At 46.3% G+C, this 23722-nt stretch overlaps 1 protein-coding gene across 1 annotated transcript in view; it reads left to right on the forward strand.

Moving 5' to 3' along the window:
- Window positions 1-228: 228 nt before the first annotated feature.
- plxnb2b (plexin b2b) overlaps window positions 229-23722 on the forward strand; it is a 35547-nt gene continuing 12053 nt past the window's right edge. The window contains 23 exon segments of the mRNA XM_048256180.1: window positions 229-260; window positions 673-867; window positions 4667-5780; window positions 5931-6119; window positions 6712-6843; window positions 7184-7284; window positions 7428-7554; window positions 8192-8236; window positions 8642-8787; window positions 9226-9337; window positions 10039-10137; window positions 10610-10705; window positions 11543-11630; window positions 12142-12308; window positions 12658-12806; window positions 14220-14302; window positions 14305-14330; window positions 18286-18423; window positions 18482-18489; window positions 19208-19393; window positions 20488-20599; window positions 21653-21862; window positions 22164-22394. Coding sequence (XP_048112137.1) covers window positions 229-260; window positions 673-867; window positions 4667-5780; window positions 5931-6119; window positions 6712-6843; window positions 7184-7284; window positions 7428-7554; window positions 8192-8236; window positions 8642-8787; window positions 9226-9337; window positions 10039-10137; window positions 10610-10705; window positions 11543-11630; window positions 12142-12308; window positions 12658-12806; window positions 14220-14302; window positions 14305-14330; window positions 18286-18423; window positions 18482-18489; window positions 19208-19393; window positions 20488-20599; window positions 21653-21862; window positions 22164-22394 — 3786 coding nt within the window.

Below are 23722 nucleotides of genomic sequence, written 5' to 3' on the forward strand. Positions count from 1 at the left end.
TAATGGATTTTCTCCTCTGCTCAGTCTCTGACTTCTTAATTGTACAGCAGTATGAAAATGTTTGTCAATGACCAAAAGTTGAATTATGAAAGTGTGACTGTCTAGAGAGTGAGAGAGCGAGGGGAGAGAGAGAGAGAGAGCAAGGGAGAGATTTCTGCTCTTCATCCAGTCCTGCGTTTAATAGTGTTTTGCTCAGGCCAGCTGTGTCCATAGCAGAATGGCCACATCATGCCTGTGGAACAACAACTCATCCAGGCATGGTAGAGCCAGAGCACACTGGAGATCATCCCAGTCTTTGTTTTGTGTGTGTGTGTGTGGTATATTTGGTTTGTTTTTTGCTTGAATACACTTCCCAGATGGCAACAGGGGAACAGCAGTAGGAAAAGGGGTGGAGCCACTTTTGGTGAGAGAGAAAGACTGTCAACACTCTAGACTCTGATAAAGAGGCCACACATAGACAGAAAGGCTTGGAGTGACATGCTGCCAGAGCATCCTGATCCATGAGACCTCCAAAACAAATCATATGCACGCGCAAACTCTCTCCATCCTCACTCACTCACACGCACACACAAGCACACGCACACACCTAAACAAATGAGCTCACGCTGGTCATTTGTGATGTACATTTGTAAACCTCCTTCGGATGTGTGTGTCTCTCCCCCTCATCTCCAGGGAGTGTTTGTGTCTGCACTTGGGGGTGCAGTTTACACTCCGTCAGGACAGCTGTGCCCCCGCTAACTCGCTCGGCAAGAGCTGTTTCAGCCGCACAATGGCTGGGCCTCCTGCCTCCTGCCAGGGCGAGGCGAGGCGAGGCGGCCTCCGAGTCAGTCAAATTGAAATAAATGAACTGCCAGGCCTGACGGCGGGGTAATTGTTCATATGGAAATTGGATTGCCGTTGTCACACGAGCTTTCCTAAGCACTTCTAAAACAATTTTCTCCTGCCTGCGACTGTAGGCAGTTTGGGTTCCTGCTCTGAATGACATTTGCCTTTCCCCTTTATGTTTTGGGCCGTTTACAAAAAAAAAAAAAAAAGGAAGAGGCTCATTATGAGCGTTCCATGTGGAAGCATTCATTCACAATGAATTTCATTGTGTGACACTAACCCACTTTTCCATGGACTGTACATTTTTAATTACGCTGCAAGATGAACGCTCCAGCTGGAAGCCAAAGGGTTAACTGTCCCTTCACCCCCACCTCTCTCAGGGAGGATCCCTGTTTAATGGCTTCAGCTTTTCCAAGCTTACTTTAGCTTTTATTCATCTATGAAGCTAAACGTAAACATTACATTATCTCCATGTACAATCAAGTGCATAAGTGCTGGCTGGTGTGTTAGGTTTTCAAAAGTGGATGTGATCTATATGTCAATGTGTATCTAAGTGCTGGCGTAAGTCAAAGACAGTTGCCATCAGAGATGTTTCAGAAGCATTACATGCTGTTAAAGGAGTCAGCGCCTGTGCCCTGGAGGCTGACTCATCAACCATTCTCACTTCCTTAATACTCACTTGACTTCCTTATGTGGGCAAGGAGGGGTCCATCAATGCATGGCATCGGTCTCAGGAACAGATCTGACTGGAAGTCGCTGTCCACAGCTTTGTGTTAGCCCTTAATGGGGTTTAATGTTGACCAAGCACACAGACATAGTGCTGGTTACTCAGTGGGCACTACTTCACTTTCCCTCCCTCAGCCGTCTCCTGACCCCCCCCCGTCTCCTGCCCCCCCCCCCCTCTCTGCCCCCCCTCTCTCCTTTTCAGTAGGTTTTAGGTTTTTTTTTCCTGGCTTGTTTAGACACATCTTCGCCTCCCCAGGATGAAGAACTGTCTGTATCTCGCAGCTTAGAGGGAGCATGTCGTATCTTGTCTCATATTTCAGGTGTGTGTGTGTGTGTGTGTGTGTGTGTGTGTGTGTGTGTGTGTGTGTGTGTGTGTCTTCAGACATCCGGAGAGACTGGCGCTCTCCTCTCAACCTGCTTAGCTAAACGTGCGTCTGCATTAACGAGCACTAATGAGAGTAGTTCTCCGTTCTGTTCTGTTCCTCGAGGTAAGGCTTTCTCTCTCTCTCGCCTTCATTCTCCAACACCATTAGAATTTCACATTCAGGGTTTTCTGAGGCTGTGTTCTCCAGATGTGCCGGGCTCATTAGTGACCAGGCCATTTCATTATTATTTATCTGTGCCCATTAGGGGCTGTTGCTAGCTTTAGGGTAACATGCTAAATTCAGAGAAGTTTGTATTCAGTCGTGTGTGTGTGTGGCCCACTTGGGCAGAAGAAGGCTTCCGTTTCCCTGTTGTATTGTACTGGTTTACCCCCTGAAGGTTTTGGAAGCATCTTGAACTCTGGTGTCACAGATATAAAGGTGTGAACAAGTAATGAAAGGAATGAGAAAGCATCTGGGGCAAAGTGGGAACATGTCTTTGAAAAGTGTTCAGGATTCCATTTTTTTAATGGAGTGACCAATATCGAGTTCTAAGGAATTTCTTTTTAGTCAGGAATAGCTTTGTATGAATACACAAAATATTCTTTGAAGTTGTGCAAGTCACTAGATTTACATTCCTGTCTTTTCTCAACAGAACAAGACATTTCTGTGCTCATATCTTTGCTTGCTTTCTGCGTTATGTTTTGACTTGAAAGAGAATTTTGTGAAACTGTGGGAAAGTGCCCCCATAGAAGAGATAGATAGATAGATAGATAGATAGATAGATAGATAGATACTTTATTGATCGCCAAGGGAAAATTCAAGAGCGCTTTTAATTCTAACAGTTGTCATGTGACATTTGGGAATGGTATTAGGCTGGTCTCGAACATACAATTTCTTTCTGATCAAATGGATTATGCAAATAGCTCGTCTGCTTGTCCTCATCTTCGGTGAACCAATTTCTGTTCTGAAGACTTGATGACCAATAGAGCACCTCTGCCTGCGTAACCATTTTATTCAAATGTCACATTTGTGTTGTGACACTGATTACATTTTCCAAAACAATTTAGATTAATGAGGCCCCGCTTAATCAGACGGGTTAGTGAACGTTCGGTATGCCCTCACTTGTTTTCATTCAGCTGCGCCGCTGGTCAGTGATTGATATTGGCTAAGCGAAGGGGTCATGACCTTGAAGAGGAATAAGCAGATGTGTCACAGTAATTGAATCACAAATGTCCATGATGCAAGCAGCCAATGGTCATCCATCCACCTAAGCCCACTTGTTTCATAGCCACAGCTCTAGTATTGAATTACTTGCACATTCAAAATCAAATCCGTCAGAAGCTCGCCGTACTTGATATGACAGACACAGAAAATGGTGTGTATGTTTCTGTGACGTTAGGGCCACCAGTTATCTTCAGGCTTATCCAGCGGGAGTTAGTCAAGAAAAGTTCTGCATGAAACTAGTTTGCATCCCTGTTTCAGTTTTAAATGAAACCATTTAAGCCTGTGAATTAAATAGGGCAGATACATTTACCTAGAGAAATGGATTTTGAAATGGAAGATCCTTGTGCATTTGTTGGGGTGGGGGGGCGGTGGATTGAGGAACATCGGGCAATAAAGTGGGACAGGCACTTGTATGTAAATGTGAATCCAACCTGAAATGAACTGGGCCCACAGGGCAAATGTATAATCAGTCGTCTCCCCACTAAGTGCTCTGAGGCAAAGAAGGTTAACATAATATAACAGCCATTCATAGCTGCCCACTGGGAAACTCCATCAGGGGTTTTCAATTTGACAGAGGTGTCTCAGGGCCTGACAATGTGGCTGAAATTAGGAGGGGGACACTTCCCTACTGAGAACGCAAAGTGCCACCTGAAACCCACAGGCTCAGGTGGTCTGGAGAGTGATGGCGACCCGTGTTGCCTTACAGACATATTAAACTTCATAATACAAGCTGTGCCATTTCATTTTTGCACCACAGGCACAAGGAATATTTTTTGTGAAATTGTTTTTGTTTGCTCACAGTGTTGGTGTTGTCTACATTCAGAGTTGTTCTTAAAAGATCCCAGAGATGCTTCTCTCCTCCCCAATCTGTCACTCAACCCTCTCTCTCTCATTCTTTCTTTCTGTTTGTCTGTCTGCCTGTGTCTCCCTCTCTCTCTCTCTTTTTATCTGTTGTAGTCTCTCGTGCTTTCTCACTTTTTTTGGCTTGATCTGTCAAACAAATGACTAATGTATCAAAATAAGTGTGCATGAGTTTTGGTCATAGGTGGGTTTCATTTGAATCATTTCAGCTTCATGCACTTTGAACAGTGATTGTGTTGATTCTCTAGATTTCTTTGCCTGCTAATATTTCTGTAGGACTTTTTCTGATCGATTTCCCCCTTTGTCTCGTAGACATGTTGAGCGTGTATGTATTTCTGACTGATTTCCCGTGTATTGGTCTCATGTTGGCTGTGTATGTACATGTTGTGTATTGGTCGTGTGTTGGCGGGTATGTATTTCTGACTGATTTCCGTGTATTGGTCTCGTAGACATGTTGAGCGTGTATGTATTTCTGACTGATTTCTCGTGTATTGGTCTCGTAGACATGTTGAGCGTGTATGTATTTCTGACTAATTTCCCGTGTATTGGTCTCGTAGACATGTTGAGCGTGTATGTATTTCTGACTAATTTCCCGTGTATTGGTCTCGTAGACATGTTGAGCGTGTATGTATTTCTGACTGATTTCCCGTGAATTGGTCTCGTAGACATGTCGAGCGTGGCGAGGGCATCTCTGCTCCTGCTTTGGCTCTCCTTCGCCTGCTGCCAGGAGGCGAGTTCCCAGAGTTCACCTCAGAGACGCCCATCAACAACGTGGTGCAGGACCCCCGCACGGGCCGCGTGTACGTGGGAGCGGTCAACGCCATCTACCAGCTGGACGACGCGTTGACCAAAGAGCAGAAGGCCGAGACGGGGCCCAAGAAGGACCGGCGCACCTGCACGCCCCCCATCAACGGCAGTCCGTGCCGTGATCCCGTAGACACCAACAACACAAACAAACTGCTGTTGGTCAACCCCTCCAACAACTCGCTCATCGTCTGCGGCAGCGTCTACAGGGGCATCTGCTCGCTGGTCCACCTGAGCAATATTAACCAGCTGCTCTACTACAGCGACAGCAAGGGAGAGAGGACCTATGTGGCCAGCATCGAGGACGGCGTGTCGGTGGTGGGCGTGATGTCTCACCTCTTCATCTCGGGGAACAACTTCACCGTGTTTCTGGTGGGCAAAGGCTATGGCAGCCTGGACAGTTCCAAGCTCATCAGCACGCGGATATTGCAGAACTACGGCGAGTGGGTGGCTTTCGAGAGCGTCGTGGAAGCCTCTACTCTGCAGGCCAGGGCATTCGTGCACAAGTACTTGCACGACTTCCGCTACACCTTCAAGGACCAAGGCTTCGTCTACTTCCTTTTTTCGAGGACAATGGGTGGCACTGACAATAAGAACTTCACTTTTATATCACGCCTTTGTGAGGAGGATGCCAACTACTACTCGTACACAGAGTTGCAGCTCAACTGTGGCCCCGACAACCGCTTCAACAAGGTGCAGGCAGCCTATGTGGCAAGCCCTGGGAAAGAGCTGGCCCGCAGCCTGTCCGAGTCCGGCTCGTACGGCAACGTCCTCTCCTGGGACAAGGTGTTGTTTGTGGTGGCCAGCCCTGACGAGGATGAGACCGAGTCAGCCTTGTGCTTGTACCCCCTGAACAACATCAACAAGAGAATAGTGGAAATCATTGGTGCCTGCTACAGTAGCTCAGGAAAGATTATCGGGAAACCTGCAGTGGATATTCCTTACTTACCAGATGACTTGTGTATTACGCGGGACGTAAGTTGAACTCTGTTGTAATAATATTATATATATATATATATCTGAGACAGGCTAGTTATCATGCTATTGTAATAATATGCTGAGACAGGCTAGTTTTCATGGTATTTTGTAAGGTACAATTAAGGTTGTCGTTTCTGTCGTTTGCAGAAAGATATCGTGACTCAGTATAAGTGTGGTGCAGACTTTCTGCCCTCCCCCCTGGCCAGCAAGCCAGCATTTGCCTTGAAGGCTGAAGCGATCTACACACGGAAAGGACAGTTGACTGCTGTGGCCATCGCTGTGGAGCATGACCACACCATAGCCTTCTTAGGCAACTCTGTTGGAGAGCTGTTCAAGGTAAACGTGATGTCGGTCATTATGTATTTTAGTAATCTGATGTTGTTTGTTGCTATCTGTGATGTCAGTGATTATGTATTTCAGGCACAATCTGATGTTGTTTGTTGCTATCTGTGATGTCAGTGATTATGTATTTTAGTAATCTGATGTTGTTTGTTGCTGTCTGTGATCCCCTGTCAGTTGATGTCTGCTCTTTTTAAGCATGGAGGACTTTCAGTTTCACTCAGACACTTGAGTTTGATGTTGGATATTTAACTTGCCATAAAAACACATAAAATGCTTTCACAGGTAATCTGAGGTCACCCGTTTGCAACAGGCGTCAGTGGTATTAGAGACGTAGTTTGGAGGTTTTAGGATAATGCACCGGTGAACCACCAATAAACATTAAGGCTCAGAGGGGAGCCACTATAAGACAATAAAGCTCTCTAATCAGGGACTTAACTAGAGCGTCTCTTAGGAGTCGCTATAGCAGACCCTCACAGATAATACTGTGCGCACCTCATTTCATGGGTTTGATTTTTAGTTATGTTCTGTTGACTGAGACCAAATTTACTCTGAACGTTCATTTGACCGAGTGCTTGTCCGCCTCCAGCTGCATGTGTCAGGCTACCCATACCCAGAGGTGTACAACAGGGGTCCCGGCGACACAACTGGTGATGCTGTTAATAAGAACCTCTTTTTTGACACAAGCCTGAGCCACCTGTACATCACAACCAAGAAAAAGGTAAGAGATATACCACATCTCTAAGTATTTTATTGCTGCAAACTCTCTATTTTTGTAAATGTGTAAATTGTTGTGGCTGCAGTTGACATTGTGTTGGCTGGTGGAACTGTTGTTTTGTTGTTGATGGCTCCCCTGAGGCCTGCTGTCTGTTTTGTTTAATGGAAAGTCTGAGAAACAAGTTAGTGTTTTAATCAAATGTTTTTGTCAAGTCCTGTGACCTTTCTGTGGGTGTCCTGCTAATACTTGGCTGTTGTCCCACAGATCACCAAAGTTCCTGTAGTATAGTATATAGTATATGGGTGTCCTGGTGTCCTGCTGATACTTGACTGTTGTCCCACAGATCACCAAGGTTCCTGTGCAGGCCTGTGATCTAAAGAAAGACTGCCAGTCATGTGCGGGGCTAAGAGACCCGTACTGTGGTTGGTGCGTGCTGGAGGGCAGGTAAGGACTGCGCATGACGTGCGCCATGAACAGCAGTAGGCTCTTGGCCCCGACCTGGCTCAAGATAGAAGTTCTTTAGCAGAGCCTGCAGATTGCAGCACCACTGGATGGATTGCCCAGGCTAATGGCCATTTGTAAAATAGGTGCACCAGGAGGTCAGACTGCCGCCGTGCTGAGGAGAGAAACGGCTGGCTGTGGAGCCCCAAGCAGCAGTGCGTCAAAATCGTCTCTTTCCATCCCCCGAACCTCAGCTGCAGAAAGACTCAGCAGGTAGTAGTCAATCAGCATACTCATAATGCATACTCATAATGCATACTCATAATGCATACACATAATGCATACTCATTATGAGTATGCATACTCATAATGCATACACATAATGCATACTCATAATGCATACTCATAATGCATACACATAATGCATACCATACTCATAATGCATACTCATAATGCATACTCATAATGCATACTCATAATGCATACACATAATGCATACTCATAATGCATACTCATAATGCATACACATAATGCATACTCATTGCTCAATCGTCCTCCTTAGTAGAGCTTAATCGTTTTTGCAAGGTTTCCCTGAGGACACTGCATGCTGTGTATGGGTTTTTTATGGGTGTATTGGGTTATTTAATGGAATAAAGATTTGATTATACAATCACAGTACCAGAGCAATAGTCAGAGAAGAATCTGAGCATTTTATTGCATGGATTCATCACCTTGGAGATCCCCATAATCAATACGTCTGAAACTATTTTACAGATTATGAAATTGGAGATTTAAAATGTCTCTCTTATGGGCCTGTGTCACCTGCAGGTGGATTAAAATGTCTCTCTTATTGGCCTGTGTTACCTGGGGATCAATAAAGTATCTATCTATCTATCTGCTTCACCTGCAGGTGGACATCAACATCCTGTGTCCCTGCAGGTGCCCAGCATCGCAGGTGGATTAAAATGCCATGCTGACCGCCTGCCTGTGTCACCTGCTCCTTCGGCTCCTTCTCCAAGGGCAGATTAAAATGTCTCTTTATTGGCCTGTGTCGGCTGCGGTGGATTTAAATGCCCCTCCATGGTGACCTGCAGCCTCTTATTGCCTGAGCCGGCAGGTGCCATCCCACCCTGCACATTAAAATGTCCTGAGCCTGTGTTACCAAGGTCATGTCCCTTCATCTATCTGGGACTCCATCCCTAATCGGCCATGCAGCAGTGTGCACACCTCCTTCCCAAGGGCACATGGCCTCCATGGTGACCTGCAGCCTGCCTGACCTTCCCACCCATGAGCCGTCCCTGTGTGGCAGCAGCGGCAGCCCTTCCCACATGGCCCGATGACGACGTCTTCTGTTCTGCAGATGGCCGTCCTCACGCGTGTCTTCTGTTTTGCAGATTTCGTGGCCGTGCCTGTGAAGGTCTTTGTGAACTCAACGGTGGAGGTGGCTTCCAGCGAGTACAAATTCTACAACTGCGCAGCAACCATTCACAAGGCAAAGAACACCCCGTGAGTTGCCCCATCACACCCACACCCCCCCCTACCCTCCTGTTGTGTCAGCATCCAGGTGTTTGTGCTGACGATTGCAGGTGTAATGAATACAGGGATGCATATAAACATATTCATAAATAAATGTACATGTGTAAGGCCTCCATTTTATTCATACACTATGATGCATGACTGCTGTAAGAATTGAATACGCTTCTTTAGAGACCCCTAGCAGTTTTTGTTATCTGTTTTTCTTGCTTTACTTTCCTCTTCATTCATCAAAATGAAAGTCAATCTTTCTTCTGCCCCTGTTCCCCCGTATTCCTTTAGACGAAACATCTGATGAATGGCTTTGGGTTTTGTTCAGGAGATGTTTGGAAGATTTCTTTTGCTCTCAATATTAATACACTCTGAGAGATATAATTACAAACCCACGCACCTACACCCCCCTCTCCCCAGGTGCCTGTCCTGTGTCAGCAGCATCTGGGGCTGTCAGTGGAACACGCGAGACCACACATGCAGCGACATGAACGATCAGGACACCGACCCAAACATCATCCGACACAAACAAGTAGGACACGCTGCTTTTCCCAGCCATCTGAAGCGCCAGCTCTCTTCACTTCTTTCCCTTCTGCACAAATGAATGCTTGTATTGGGGAGAAAGAGCCAGGCCATGGCAAGGGTGCTGGGGTTGGGTTTTTGTTTATTTATTTATTTATGTATGTATGTATGTATTTATTTAGTGAGTGCTGTGAATAGTAGAGTTTGTAATGCATTAATGACTCATGGCACTCAGAATGTCATGGCTGTGAAACATTCTTGGGTCGGAGAAAACAGCAGCTCTTGGGTTGCAAAACGCACACGCACACACACACACACACACACACACACACACACACACACAAACAAGCAAGCGCTCCGAAAATACACACACACACACACACACACACACACACACACACACACACACAAACAAGCAAGCGCTCCGAAAATACACATACATACATACACACACACGAATGAAAGCCGAAAATACAATTACATACACACACTGGTACAACCACACACACAAACAAGTGAAGGGAAAATACACACACACACACACACACACACACACACACACACACACACACACACACACACACACACACACACAAGCAATACACACACACACACACACACACACACAAACAAGCCACGCACACACACACACACACACACACACATACACACACACAAGCAAGCTCCCATCCTCTTCCCATTCCCCACGAGGAGCAAACTGTCGAGGGTGAGAACCCCGACCCAATCCTCATTCCTGTCGGCTACAAAACCCAGATCAGCTTTGAGGGAATCAAGCTTGACCCATACAAGGTGAGTCTCACCACTGAATTGCACTTTCATTTGATATGTTTTTCAGCACATTTCCATTGTGTGGAATAGGGGAGACTCACTCTGCAAAACTACAACTCTGTGCTGAGGGCATTCCAAAAAGCACAAGATCGCTCATACAGAATTGTTAGCGGTCAATACTTCTTTCTGTCTTTTGTTCTACTGTCTCTCTCTCTCTCTCTCTCTCTCTCTCTCTCTCTCTCTCTCTCTCTCTCTCTCTCTCTCTCTCTCTCTCTCTCTCTCATTATGCACTGTGAGAACATATCCACACCACAGCAAAGCAGGATTGTGAGGGAAAGTGGTTGGATTTGGAGGCTCATGGTGTGCTGTGCTTCCAAAAGGAATCTCCCATGAGCACTCTGAGGCCATTCACTGTCCTTCTGAGCATGAGCAATGCATTCCTTCACCTTGACATTTTAATGTTTCACTGGATTCCCTCCCATACACATACCAGAATCATGAGTTCACCATCGGCACAGACCTGATGACCCACACCGAGGAGGAGGTCAAGTGGGAAGGTGGACCGTTCTACCTTTTCTCTGGATATGAGGTGAGGCTCGTGATCCACAGATCATCAGGTAGTCATGCCCATGCACGTTTGCAAAGGGAATCACTGCTAATCAGGAAGTGCTGTGGTTAGAGACCAAGCCCTGACTAACCTCCCTCAGACAGAATTCTACTGTAGCGTGCAGTGAGCGTTGGTGTGCTGGAACCACCGCACACAGAGTTATACTGTTGGATGAAGTCAGTGTGTTTAGATTTTGAGTTATTTTGTCTACATTGAAGGTAATGGTCCTTGGCAAGGCATTTGTGTAGCGGAGGTCAGTCCTTATGGCAAAGACACGTTCACTGACTGGGTGCACATTTATACCGTACACAATGAAAAGTAGTGGTCATTTAAGGCCAGAGTCCTGCTTCACCTATGAGAAGTAGTGGTTATTTAAGGTGCAAGACCGTCTGACACCCCCTGCTGGTCACACTCCCCAGCCTTACATGCCGTCTCATGAGATCATCTGCTCCCACGTGTGTGTGTGTGTGTGTGTGTGTGGCTCCCACTGCTTTTGTGCTTTTACTTCCTTACAAATGGAAATGAATAGAAAAGGTAAAAAAAAAACATTTTGCTCCTTGCAGCAAAAGGGAAGCCGCCCCCAGCTACAGTCTTGTTTTGCGCTGAATTCTTTAGCTGTGAGGCTGAGCGCCTGCCAAGTGTATTCAAAGGGATCGCGGCACAGAGAGAAGAAAGCAAGCAAAAAGTGCTGCCTGTAGAAATGAAAGATGATCTTTTTCAACCATCGTCGTGGGCTGAGGAGTCCAAACAAATATGGGGGCCCTGCTTGTGCTCGATTGCTCACTCACTCCCGATATTCTCTCTGTTCTCTCCTTGCAGTTTTCTTATGACAAAGCACATGAAACCAGCGTTCTCTTTCATGTGAAAGATAAATACTCAGGGAGGAAGATCGACAGCTTGCTTAATGGTAGGTTTCACTCTACAGGATGTTGTACGAAGATCACTGGGACGTTTTGGGCTATTTTGTGGTGTTGACATGTAATTGCAGAATGTTGGAAGTAGCCAGACTTGTTTCTGTGCTCTCCTGTAATCAGCAAGTGTTCCACATAGTACCTGCTGTTAATCAGTGTGAAGAATGTAAGATTACAAAATCATATTTCTGCACTCTTTGTTATGCTCTGTAGTCTTTGATAAGAACCTCTAGTCACTCAGCTGAGAGCATTGCCTGTATCACCCTCATACATGGAAATACTATAAATTGGTGTGACTGGCAGAGTCCTAGAAACTGAGATCATTAGCCCAGAGCCTGAGTTATCACATGAAATTGCAACCTGTATTCTAATGAGTGGACTACTGCTCTTTACACATATCTTGGCAGAGGAAACGCTGTTTGCTTTTTAAGTAGATGGGCTTCAGTGACCTTAATCCCTCATTGTCCTGTCTTAACGTGTCCTCAATTTGTGTCCATCCACGTGCAGTCACCTTATATAACTGCTCTCGGGGCCGGGAAGACTGCAGTCTGTGCCGGAACGCCGACCAAAGCAAGTACCAGTGCGTGTGGTGCGCCGCCAAGCGAACCTGCGTCTACAAGGAGCTGTGCTCGACGGACGAGTCTCTGCCGTGTCCAAACCCCAAAATCACAGAAGTGAGTTGAAACGATGGCAACATGCAGAGCTCCAGCATATTCATGCCCTGGTTGACCTCCCACAGGACTTGTATTAAATTACTTTGAAGTTTCATTTTGATTATTGTCTTATTTCGTCAGCTGCTTAATAACTGAGGTGATGTACCCTTAATACCCTTTCAGTGATTTCAGTTCAGATTTTTACCTGTGATGGTTCAAGCTTGAGGTTAACAGGAGAGTTGACATCACTCGGCCTCTGAACAAAAGCAAGCCAACGACTTGCAATAACTCCATTAACCCACCCAAGGCAGTATGAAACATTGCATGTGGCATTTCTGATTTATTCCCCCCCCCCCCTCATTTTGTGCAGATTATCCCTCAATATGGACCTCTGGAGGGGGGGATTGCCGTCACCATCAAAGGCTCCAACCTGGGCATCCACAAAGAGGACATCAAGAAGATCACGGTGGCCAGAGTTCCATGCGTGCACCTGGACCAACACTACTCCGTCTCCACCAGGTAAACACCCCACCCCACCACCCACCCACCCCCACCACCACCTCACTGGTCCACTTCCCTTTTCCGTGTCAGATGTGTGAGCTTTACCGTTTGCATCTTCCCCCCTCCCAGAGGAGTGGGATGGAGGCCATATGGCAGGTGTGCGCACCTGCTCTCGACTGACTGCTGTGTGGGCTACTTCTTGCGGTGGTCCCCTCTCCTGCTGCCAGTAATGTTATTTCTGCCTCCCAAACTACAAATCAATGGCAAAAAGAACCTGCCCCCCTTGACATGTGTTGGGGCACCATATGGATGCACACAGGAGGGGGGAATTTAGGACGCAGCTTTTAATAAGCGGCAAAGTATGGACTGCAGTCTGCTTACAGTCACAGACTTCATCAATTCTGTTTTTTCCCCAAGTCACTGAGGGAGTTTGATGGATGAATTGGGTCGTTTGTCCATGTCACCGTGTTGTTGGGGAATGAGGGTGATTCCACACAGCAGGTGCTGATCTGTTTGCTAAGTTGCTGGTTTGCTGATGTGGCACGGACATGTTGACTTGCAGAAACGCCCAATGCAGTTCTCATCCAGCCAGTTCCACGTCTCAGCCAAAGCTCTTAAGCTGAGGTGTCCACTTGGTCCACTTGGTCCACTTGGTCTTGTTTTCACACGTGAAGGCTGGAGTTGAGCAGCTGGGTCAGGCCCACATTAGCACTCACTGCACACCACCTCTGTTCTCTTAGGAGAAGGTGAGCGCTATTGATTTCAGGGGCCGTGGTGCAAACAGTAGACAGCAACTTCTTGGGTAGTTGGTGGGCAGCTTGGTGTTACCCTGGGTTACAATCCCTCATTGTGTTACTGCTCTTTACCCGCGCCTCTCTCTCTCTCTCTCTCTCTCTCTCTCTCTCTCTCTCTCTCTCTCTCACACTCACTCTCTCTCACTCTCTCTCTGTCACTCACTCACTCACTCACACTCTCTCTCTCTCTCTCTCTCTGTCACTCACTCACTTACTCACTCACTCACTCACAGTGAAATTTGATTTAAAGGAAAGGTATCAGAACATGTGCAGATGTTGTCTTTTTAACAGTAGATGTTGTCTTTTACTTTTTAACAGTATATGTTGTCTTTTACTTTTTAACAGTAGATGTTGTCTTTTTAACAGTAGATGTCTTTTTAATAGTAGATGCAGTCTTTTTAACAGTAGATGTTGTCTTTTTAAGAGTAGATGTTGTCTTTTACTTTTTAACAGTATATGTTGTCTTTTTAACAGTAGATGTCTTTTTAACAGTATATGTAGTCTTTTTAACAGTAGATGTTGTCTTTTTAACAGTAGATGTCTTTTTAACAGTAGATGTTGTCTTTTTAACTGAAGATGTTGTCTTTTTAACAGTAGATGTTGTTTTTCTCTCTTGTCTCTCTCTCTCTTGTTCCAGCGTGGTGTGTGAGATCGGCCCGCTGGTCCCAGGCAGCCCGGTCTCTGGTGAGGTGGAGGTGCTGGTGGAAGGGGGAAGAAAGGGACTTCATCCGTCACTTTCACTTACCGGGTAACGGATCTTCCACCCCGTTACTTACCGGGTAACGGATCTTCCACCCGTTAGGGCCTAAGAGAGGCCGAGGGAGAACTAAGTGAGGAGGAATAGATGTGAGAGGGGGTAGAGGAAGCAGGAGGGATGAAAGAAATTCACCCTGCACGTTAATTTGCCTTGAACTTCTTTAAACAGTTGCCATCCGTTTCATCACTTATTAGTTAAGTACACACACACACACACACACACACACACACACACACACACACACACACACACACACACACTATCAACACATTCCACAAAAGTCCCTGTGGTTAATAAGACTGAAGGCTTATTGGTAATACAGACTGGTTTATATTGCTGTGTCTTTAGACCAGATTACATTTTAACATGACACATTAACCAAACGTGCCAGCTTAATGCTGCACTCATTTAGCTTGGCTTAATGGAGCCTTGGTGCTGGGGTTGCCCTGGCTCCTCCCAGTGTCGGCTCATAAACTGAGAAGTGTGCAGCCCCAGGCTGGTTCGTTGAAGCCCTGTGGATATAATTTACATTACATTACATTTGGCTGACGCTAACCAAAAGCGACCAACATGGTAACAGTAAGTTTTAGAACAATTCTCCTGATTTTAGGACAGTTTAAAAAACATTAGGTACACTGTTTTTTAACAGGTTCACTATGAGAGTAGATGTTCTCTAAGAGCTGGGTCTTAGGTTTTTTGAAGTGGAAAAAGGATGTCCCTGCCCTTGTACTGGCAGTGTGTTCCTGTGAGGAACAACAGATGAAAAAGGTTGGCGAGAGCTAGGCGTCGTTAGTCAGCACAGGCAAGCGTTAGAACTGGATTTGATCGCGAAGTCATGAGAAAGTGCCCTTTTGGGTTGGTTGTATGGAGCACTGTCAGCTGGGAGACCTGTCAGGAGGGAGCATTGAGTAGTGGGAGTAAGTCTATTGCCTGAACTAGCAGTTCCTGATTTTCATTATGTGGCGGCATGACAAGTTCCTTTTCTTACAGCCAGCAGACAGGGAGTTGTTGATGTAAGTGGTGTATGGTAGGTTTAGCTGGATGACCAGCAGTTCAGTCTTTGGCAGCTGGAGGTGGTGTGCCTTCAACCAAAGTCCGAAGTCCAGGTGGAAAGGACAGATAGAGGGTGGTATTAGAAGCCAATAATCTGTCTCCAAGGAGGTGGTGTAGATAGCAAAGAGAGGAGGGGGCCAGCACTGAGCCCTGGGGGGACCCTGTGGTGGGTGGTGATCTAGCTGACCAAGGGATCCTGTTCAAACCAGGAGAGCAAGAACCCGGAGATTCCCATGTCAGCAGGGAAGTATAGAGAAGGATACGATTAACCGTGTCAAAGCGGCCGATAAGTCAAGCAGGGCAAGGTACTGGACAGTCCCTGGCTATGCTCCTGTTAGACAACGAGGTTTGGTAGAATAACCGCTTTGAACCAACTGATTTGGATCCAGGGTTGTTCTGTGAAAGAAGTCAGAGACCTGTTTGGAACTGCTTTGTTCAATGCCTTTGGATAGGAAGAGCAGTAGTGAGACAGATGTTCTCGACTTGAGCAGGGTGAACTTTTCTTAAATAGTGACCGGGCCATTTTGAGCAGCTGTTGGAAATGTGTGCGGAGGAGTTAGAAGGTATTGATCACATGTGTGATAGCTGGAGGCGATAGTTTCTGATGGACTTAGGCTCGTAGGCTGTGGTAGGACGTTGTCAACTGATGAAGAAGGCGTGGAAAAGATCCAGCAAAGAGGAGTGGATCTGAGGCGTTGAGTGGAGCATGTAAGAGAATTGACTGCTGATTGACTTTGTTTGGTGTCTGTGGAGGAGGAGGAGGCTGCAGAAGGTTGAAAAAGTTTCCGTTGATTTTGTCATGGTGAAAAGCCATCTTAGAAGTGATGCTGGCTGAAGTCAGGAGCTGGTAGTTTTTTGAGGTAAAATGATTGAGTTTTGGACTGTGCCATTTCCTCTCCAGCGGCTCAGTTTTGGTGCTTTGTGGAGGGTATCATTTAGGGATGGGCTGGCCTTGAACCAGTCTCAAGGTCAAAGGAATGGGACCGGAGAGGCCAGGTTCGGAAGTGACCATCGACTGCGAAACCCGGAGGCTGTTCCTGTCAGCCTTGGGATGAAGAAGTGGTCATGGAAGCGTCTGTGAAGTTTCAGGGATGTCTTTGCCAGCTTTGTGATCGGTGGGCTTTGAACCAGTTCCAGGTCAACCAAAAAGAAGCCTGGACATCTAAGTGGATGTTCATATCACCGCTCTGCTCAGGGATGGAGGATAGCAGGAGTGTCAGTTGGCCTGGAGTCAATAAACATAGAGTTTTTTGCTGCCTGTGAGCTGGCCTAGGAATTTCCATTTTGCTGAATCAACGTCCAGATAGACCAGCACATTTGATCAAGAGTTTTGCTGGGGCGAAGTCGGTTTTGTTGACTGCGGATGATGGAATTCTGAATGAGACAAGTATTTGTTTGAAGGCAGACAGAGGATGAATCTTCTGCATCACCCACCTGGAAAAAAGAGACTCATGGAGATCAGCAGGCAAACTTGACAAGCGGGACTCAGTACCTACCTCTCTCTCTGACCTCCTCTGTCCAGATAGTACGCAACAATACCCTCAAAGCAACATCACACTGGGGTGTGGGATAGTGTACTGCAACCTACAGCAACAATGCAGTGAAATTTGCTGACGACACATCTCTGGGTGGGTCTCATCACCAAGAGTGCAGACTCCAGGGTGGCGATATCTGATACGTGGTGCAGGGACAGCTGGTTTGATTCCAAGTGCCTCCAGTGAGCTAAAATTCTGGAGTGAAGACCTTTCCCAATGCATCCAAGGTCACGGTGCTGGCATAGCCAGCCATTCTGGTATGAAGTCTGCACTTCAGTTGCAGCATTGTGAACACAGCTGGATTGTGGTGCTTCATTCCCTCCTGGACATTTACACCACTTACCTCTCACCACTTAGACAGTTCCAAGAGATTGCAAATATAGCCCATGGAGGGACTCTCCCTCCTCTCCCCTCACCCTCGAGGACGTTGGACCCAAAGGAAGTAGTAGCCTGCACTTCGGTGCAGGACCTTGTACTACAGCGGTTAAGTTCCTGGAGGACTTAATGGGATTTCTTATGCCCTACCCAAACCTTTTATTGGCCTGGAAATTTGACATTTCTGCCCCTTTTGGCATGATGCCGTTTTCTGCAAATGGCCGGTGATAACAGATATGGTGGAACGCACATTTTTGCCTTTTGACTTTGACGGGGATGCCTGTTTGCATTTCGCCCCTGATGATGCTTGCACAGGTAAACTTGCTTGTCTTGACCGTGGTCCGCCTTAAAAGCAGGCTGGCTGAAACGAGGGCTGCCGCTTATGCTGCCCGCTTCAGCAGCAGCCACTATTTTTATTCTGCTAGGAATTGCATGCAGCTGTCCTCCTGTCTCACTAATGATGCATCTCGTGACCGGGCCCTCTGACGCTTCGCACAGCTTACATTGTTCAAAAGGGTGTTAATTACTGTCAACTGAAAGTCCGCTCACTCACACTGACCGAAACTCACAGTTTCAAGTAGCCTCCTCCCTCAGCTGTTCCCAAACGCCCAGAGTCCAATTCTAACAATTGGAGAGGATTTGGCCAGTAGTAGCCTATGTGTTCTTGCTTTCTCTCTCCCAACTCACTGCAGTTGTTGTCTGTAATTAGTTTTGTTCTTTTTGATGACCCTTCAAGGTTGCAACTCCATGGTCATTTTTAGAAGCTGGTTTAGTGGTCCATTACTAGGCTTTATGTTCTAAGTATAGTATGGTATATTAGCATTCTAGTAAATGATATAGTAGGATAGAATACCTATTAGTACAGTATATTTTTTTCTTTCCTCATCATTGAGTTCTGTCTGTATCTAAACGTGTCTTTTTTGGTTAATAACATGCTGTACAGGTCACTCTGAACATTTCCAACTTTGGTCACCCTTCCGTAGGACCCTAAACCCACCCAAGTGGTCCCACAACAGGGCCCCAAGGCTGGAGGAACGGTCATCACCATCATGGGACATGACCTGAACACGGCCTCCAAGGAGGCCCTCCAGATCACAGTTGGAGCGGTGCCGTGTGAAGTGTAAGTACACTAGTGGGTCTTGGTGTGAAGTGTAAGTACACTAGTGGGTCTTGGTGAAGTGTGAAGTGTAAGTACACTAGTGGGTCTTGGTGTGAAGTGTAAGTACACTAGTGGGTCTTGGTGTGAAGTTGGTGCGGGTGTGTGAAGTGTAAGTACACTAGTGGTGCGTGTGAAGTGTAAAATACACTAGTGGTGCGTGTAAGTGGGGTGCTGTGTGAAGTGTAAGTACACTAGTGGGTCTTGGTGTGAAGTGTAAGTACACTAGTGGGTCTTGGTGTGAAGTGTAAGTACACTAGTGGGTCTTGGTGAAGTGTGAAGTGTAAGTACACTAGTGGGTCTTGGTGTGAAGTGTAAGTACACTAGTGGGTCTTGGTGCCGTGTGAAGTGTAAGTACACTAGTGGTGCCGTGTGAAGTGTAAGTACACTAGTGGTGCCGTGTGAAGTGTAAGTACACTAGTGGTGCCGTGTGAAGTGTAAGTACACTAGTGGGTCTTGGTGCCGTGTGAAGTGTAAGTACACTAGTGGGTCTTGGTGCCGTGTGAAGTGTAAGTACACTAGTGGGTCTTAGTGCAAAGGGGCTTGTTTTTGGTGCTCCATTGCACAGATAAATACTTTGAGCGGCTGACATGATGGCACCTTTCATCAAGCGTATTGGTCTCCTCTGAGTCCTGCCGCAGAAGGTAGGACTGGACATGGCAGGAGAAAGAAACCTGCGAACAAGCGAATCCGGCGTGACCTTGTTTGGCCTGCTTCTGACACAGAGCTTGTCACGCTCTCACCTGCAGAGAGACGTTCGGTACCAACATCACCTGTAAGACGGGCTCGTACCTGGCGGGGGAGAAGGTGCCCTCTTCGTTGCTTCCGGTCACAGTGAAGTATGGGAAGCTAACCACCAAACAGGTGCCCCTGGCCTTTCAATTCCTGGAAGACCCCGTCGTGAGTGACCATCAGCCAAGAAAGAGCTTTGTCAGGTAATGACACCTTTGTGTCTGTTATGCTGTGTGTGTGTGTGGGTGGGTGGGTGGGTGTGTGTGTGTGTGTGTGAGTGTGTGCGCGTGCGCGTGCGCGTCTGTGTGGGCCGGGCCATGGCTAGCTTGTGTGAGCTTTGACAAAGATATACAGTGCAACCGGGAAGCATTCAGACCCTTTCAAGTTTTCCACATTTTGTTATGTTTCAGATTCATCTTGAAATGGATTCAATTTGGGTTTTTTTCTCATCAATCTACATACAATACTCCAACACTGTTAGTTGTTCCAAACTTTTACATTTGAGAATGATTATGGCTACCATGCTCTTGGGCACTTTCAATGCTGCAGAATTGTTTTTGTATACTTCCCCAGTTCTGTGTCTTCACACAACCCTGTCTCGCAGGTCTACGAACAATTCTCTCGACCTTGTGGTTTTCACTCTGACATACACCATCAACTGTGAGATCGTATATAAGGAGATGTCTACCTCCCCTAATAATGGGCAATGAATTCATTTAGGCACAGGTGGACTCTAATCAAGTTGTAGAAGCATCTCAAAGACCACTGATAGAAGTAGGATGCACCAGAGCTCAATTGCAAGTGTCATAACAAAGGGTCTGAATACGTATGTAAATTGAATATTTCTGACTTATTTTTTATAAATTTACAAAACACTCCAAACACCTGATTTTTTGTGGAGTGTTGGAGTATTGTGTGTAGATTGGTGAGAGAAAAAATGAACTGAATCAATTTTAAGATGAGCCTGAAACATAACAAAATGTGGAAAACTTGAAAGGGTCTGAACACTCTCCGGTTGCACTGTAGATGTTATATAGTCAGATCATGTAAAATCATGTTACATATTTTTGATTGGGTATTAACTACAAGAGTCAAGAGACAAGTCATGTTTATTGAGTGTCAGGAAAATATATATCATATCAAATAATCTTGAGAAATAGGGAAAATCTCCACTGTGAGACTGCGCAACTCCTGATGTGTTGGAGCAAGTTTGGCAAGTGTGGAGTAGGTGCTGGAGTAGGTGCTCAACAGGGCGGTGTGTGTGTGTGTGTGTGTGTGTGTTGCATTCTTCTTCCAGTGGCGGCAGAAGGATCATGGTGACGGGCAGCGGGTTCAGTCTCATCCAGAAAGCCTTCATAAGGGTGAACGCCTCACTGGACGAGTTTTCCCAGGTCTCTTCGCCCATGGAGGTCTGTCCCGTCCACCCGCATGTACACCACCATCTCTCTCTTTCTTTCTCTTTCTCTTTCTTTCTCTCTTTCTCTTTCTCTCTCTTTTTTTTTTCTTTCTTTCTTTCTCTCTTTCTCTTTCTTTCTCTCCCTCCCTCTCTCCCTCCCTCCTCCATCTGTTTCACACTCTCACCCACTCACACATAAACCCGCTCTCGTAGAGAGTACCAATAAGTTGCAAATCCGCAGCCGTGCCGAGCGCCAGCTCAGAGAACTCAAGCAGGTCTGACTTGATGCGCTTGTGGAGGGAGTCGCGAGCACTTGGCCCTGATACCTTGTGGCAGGATAAGCAGTGAATGTTTTTTGTGTGTGAGTGTTTCATTTCATTTCAGATGCCTGAATTAAAGTTCCAGCAGATTAGACTGGCTAAGGCCAATGCGACACTCGCTCACTCACTCACACACTCTCTCACCCTCCCTCTCACTCTCTCCCTCTCCCACTCTCTCACACTCTCTCTCTCTCTCTCTCCTCTCCTCTCTCCCTCCCTCTCTCTCTCTCTCTCTATCCCCTCTTTCTCTCTGTGCTTTCTGGGTGGCGGTACTGTGACTAAACAGCCCTTGGGGGCATATGGGGGAGAAGTGGCAGATGAAGCTGTGGCTGCCACCCTGGCTCTCATTGGCACCACACTGTTTGCTTTTACTGTGCGTGCGTGCGTGTGTGCCTCCTTTTGACGTGCAAGCAGGCGGACACACACACACGGCACATTTTCATTTTTCAGCTTCTACTTTGCTCTCAGACACACACACACACATACACCCACACACTTCTCCACACACCCACACACTTCTCCACACACACACACACACATACAGCCACACACTTCTCCACACACACACACACTTCTCCACACACACACACACACACACCACCTGATCTATTGACTGAATTCTCACTCTCTTGCATTCCTGTGCTCACTTGTTTTTGTGCTCGCCCTCTCTCTCCCCCCTCTCCCCTCTCTCTCTTTCTCTCTCTTCCTCTCTCTCTCTCTCTCTCTCTCTCTCCCCCGTCTCATAGTTTCAGCAGCCAGCAGTGAGTAAGAACGACAGCACCCTCGTCTTCCTCTCTCCACAAGTGAAGAAGAGTGATGAAAGCCAGTCCTTCTCCACCTTCCTCCACCTGGACAAGATGGTGGTGAAGCTGCAGCCGTTTGATTACCTTCCAGATCCCACCTTTGACAGTTTCCCAAACAAGATGATCAATGCAAACAGCACCATCAAAGTCACCGTTAGTACTTTTGCCCCCTTTTCTCCCTCACAGTCATCCATTTAATCAGCTTTTGAATTCAAATTGAATGCAGTTGAAATATTAATGCCAGTGCTGATTTTATGATCATCATAAAAAATCATGATCTTATACTGGTATGTTGATTTTAGAATTGTGTAAATAGTATGTGGATATATATAGGTGAATATGTATGCATTTATGTGGATATATATTGGTGAATATGTACTGTATGCGTTTGCATAAATGTCTGTTTACAGGTACATCTGTATGTTTATGGACGCTCTCTCATCTTCATCTTTAGGGTCGAGGGTTTTCCAAGGCCATGTCGGCGGACGAAGCGAAGGCATTTGTGGGTGACGTGTCTTACTCGGTCAACACCCTGGAGGACGACAAGCTCTACCTGGAGCCTCCATCCCATCACAGCGTGCGCATGACCAGCGGCTCCACCTCTGAGCCGCTGCCGCTGAAGGTACGACCGGAGCGCTCTCCCCTCTTGACCAGCGGTTCCACCTCTGAGCCGCTGCCGCTGAAGGTACGACCGGAGCGCTCTCCCCTCTTGACCAGCGGTTCCACCTCTGAGCTGCTGCTGCTCTCCCTCCCTCCTCCTACAGACATAACGCATATAACGCTATAGCCTATTCCTTAACTACAGCCACATAACGCACATAACGCACATAACTCATTCTTATAACGCACATAACACATATAACGCATATAACTCAATATAACAGCCACATAACGATTCATAACTATACATAGCCATAACTATATAACCTTATTCCATAATTAAACTTAACTATAGCCTATTCTACATAGCTACATAACGATATAACGCATTATTAACGCATATAACGCATACTAACTTATTCTCCACTAATCATAGCCACATAACGCACATAACGCTCTATTCCACTAACTACAGCCACATAACGCACATAACGCTAACTACAGCCACATAACGCATATAACCCACTAACTACATAACGCATATAACATATAACGCATATAACGCATACAACGCATACATAACTTATTCACTAACTACAGCCATAACATATAACGCTTATATTCCACTACCACAGCCAGCCGCATAACGCATATAACGCATTCCACTATTCTCCACTAACTAACGTTACATAACGCACATAACGCTCTATTCCACTAACTACAGCCACATAACGCACATAACGCTCTATTCCACTAACTACAGCCACATAACGCACATAACGCTCTATTCCACTAACTACAGCCACATAACGCAGCCCCACGCTCTATTCCACTAACTACAGCCACATAACGCAGCCCCACGCTCTATTCCACTAACTACAGCCACATAACGCACATAACGCTCTATTCCACTAACTACAGCCACATAACGCACATAACGCTCTATTCCTCCACTAACTACAGCCACATAACGCACATAACACTCTATTCCACTAACTACAGCCACATAACGCACATAACGCTCTATTCCACTAACTACAGCCACATAACGCACATAACGCTCTATTCCACTAACTACAGCCACATAACGCACATAACGCTCTATTCCACTAACTACAGCCACATAACGCAGCCCCACGCTCTATTCCACTAACTACAGCCACATAACGCACATAACGCACATAACGCTCTATTCCACTAACTACAGCCACATAACGCACATAACGCTCTATTCCACTAACTACAGCCACATAACGCACATAACCCACGCATATTCTATAACTACAGCCATTCTAACGCCACTAACGCTGGCTCTCCACTAACTAAGCAGCTATTATAACGCATATATTCTACGGTAACTACACTAACTAACGCACATAACGCATATAACCCTTCTATTCCACTAACTACTTT

The sequence above is a fragment of the Alosa alosa genome, chromosome 11 (genome assembly GCF_017589495.1).
Source record: "Alosa alosa isolate M-15738 ecotype Scorff River chromosome 11, AALO_Geno_1.1, whole genome shotgun sequence".
Taxonomy (NCBI): domain Eukaryota; kingdom Metazoa; phylum Chordata; class Actinopteri; order Clupeiformes; family Clupeidae; genus Alosa; species Alosa alosa.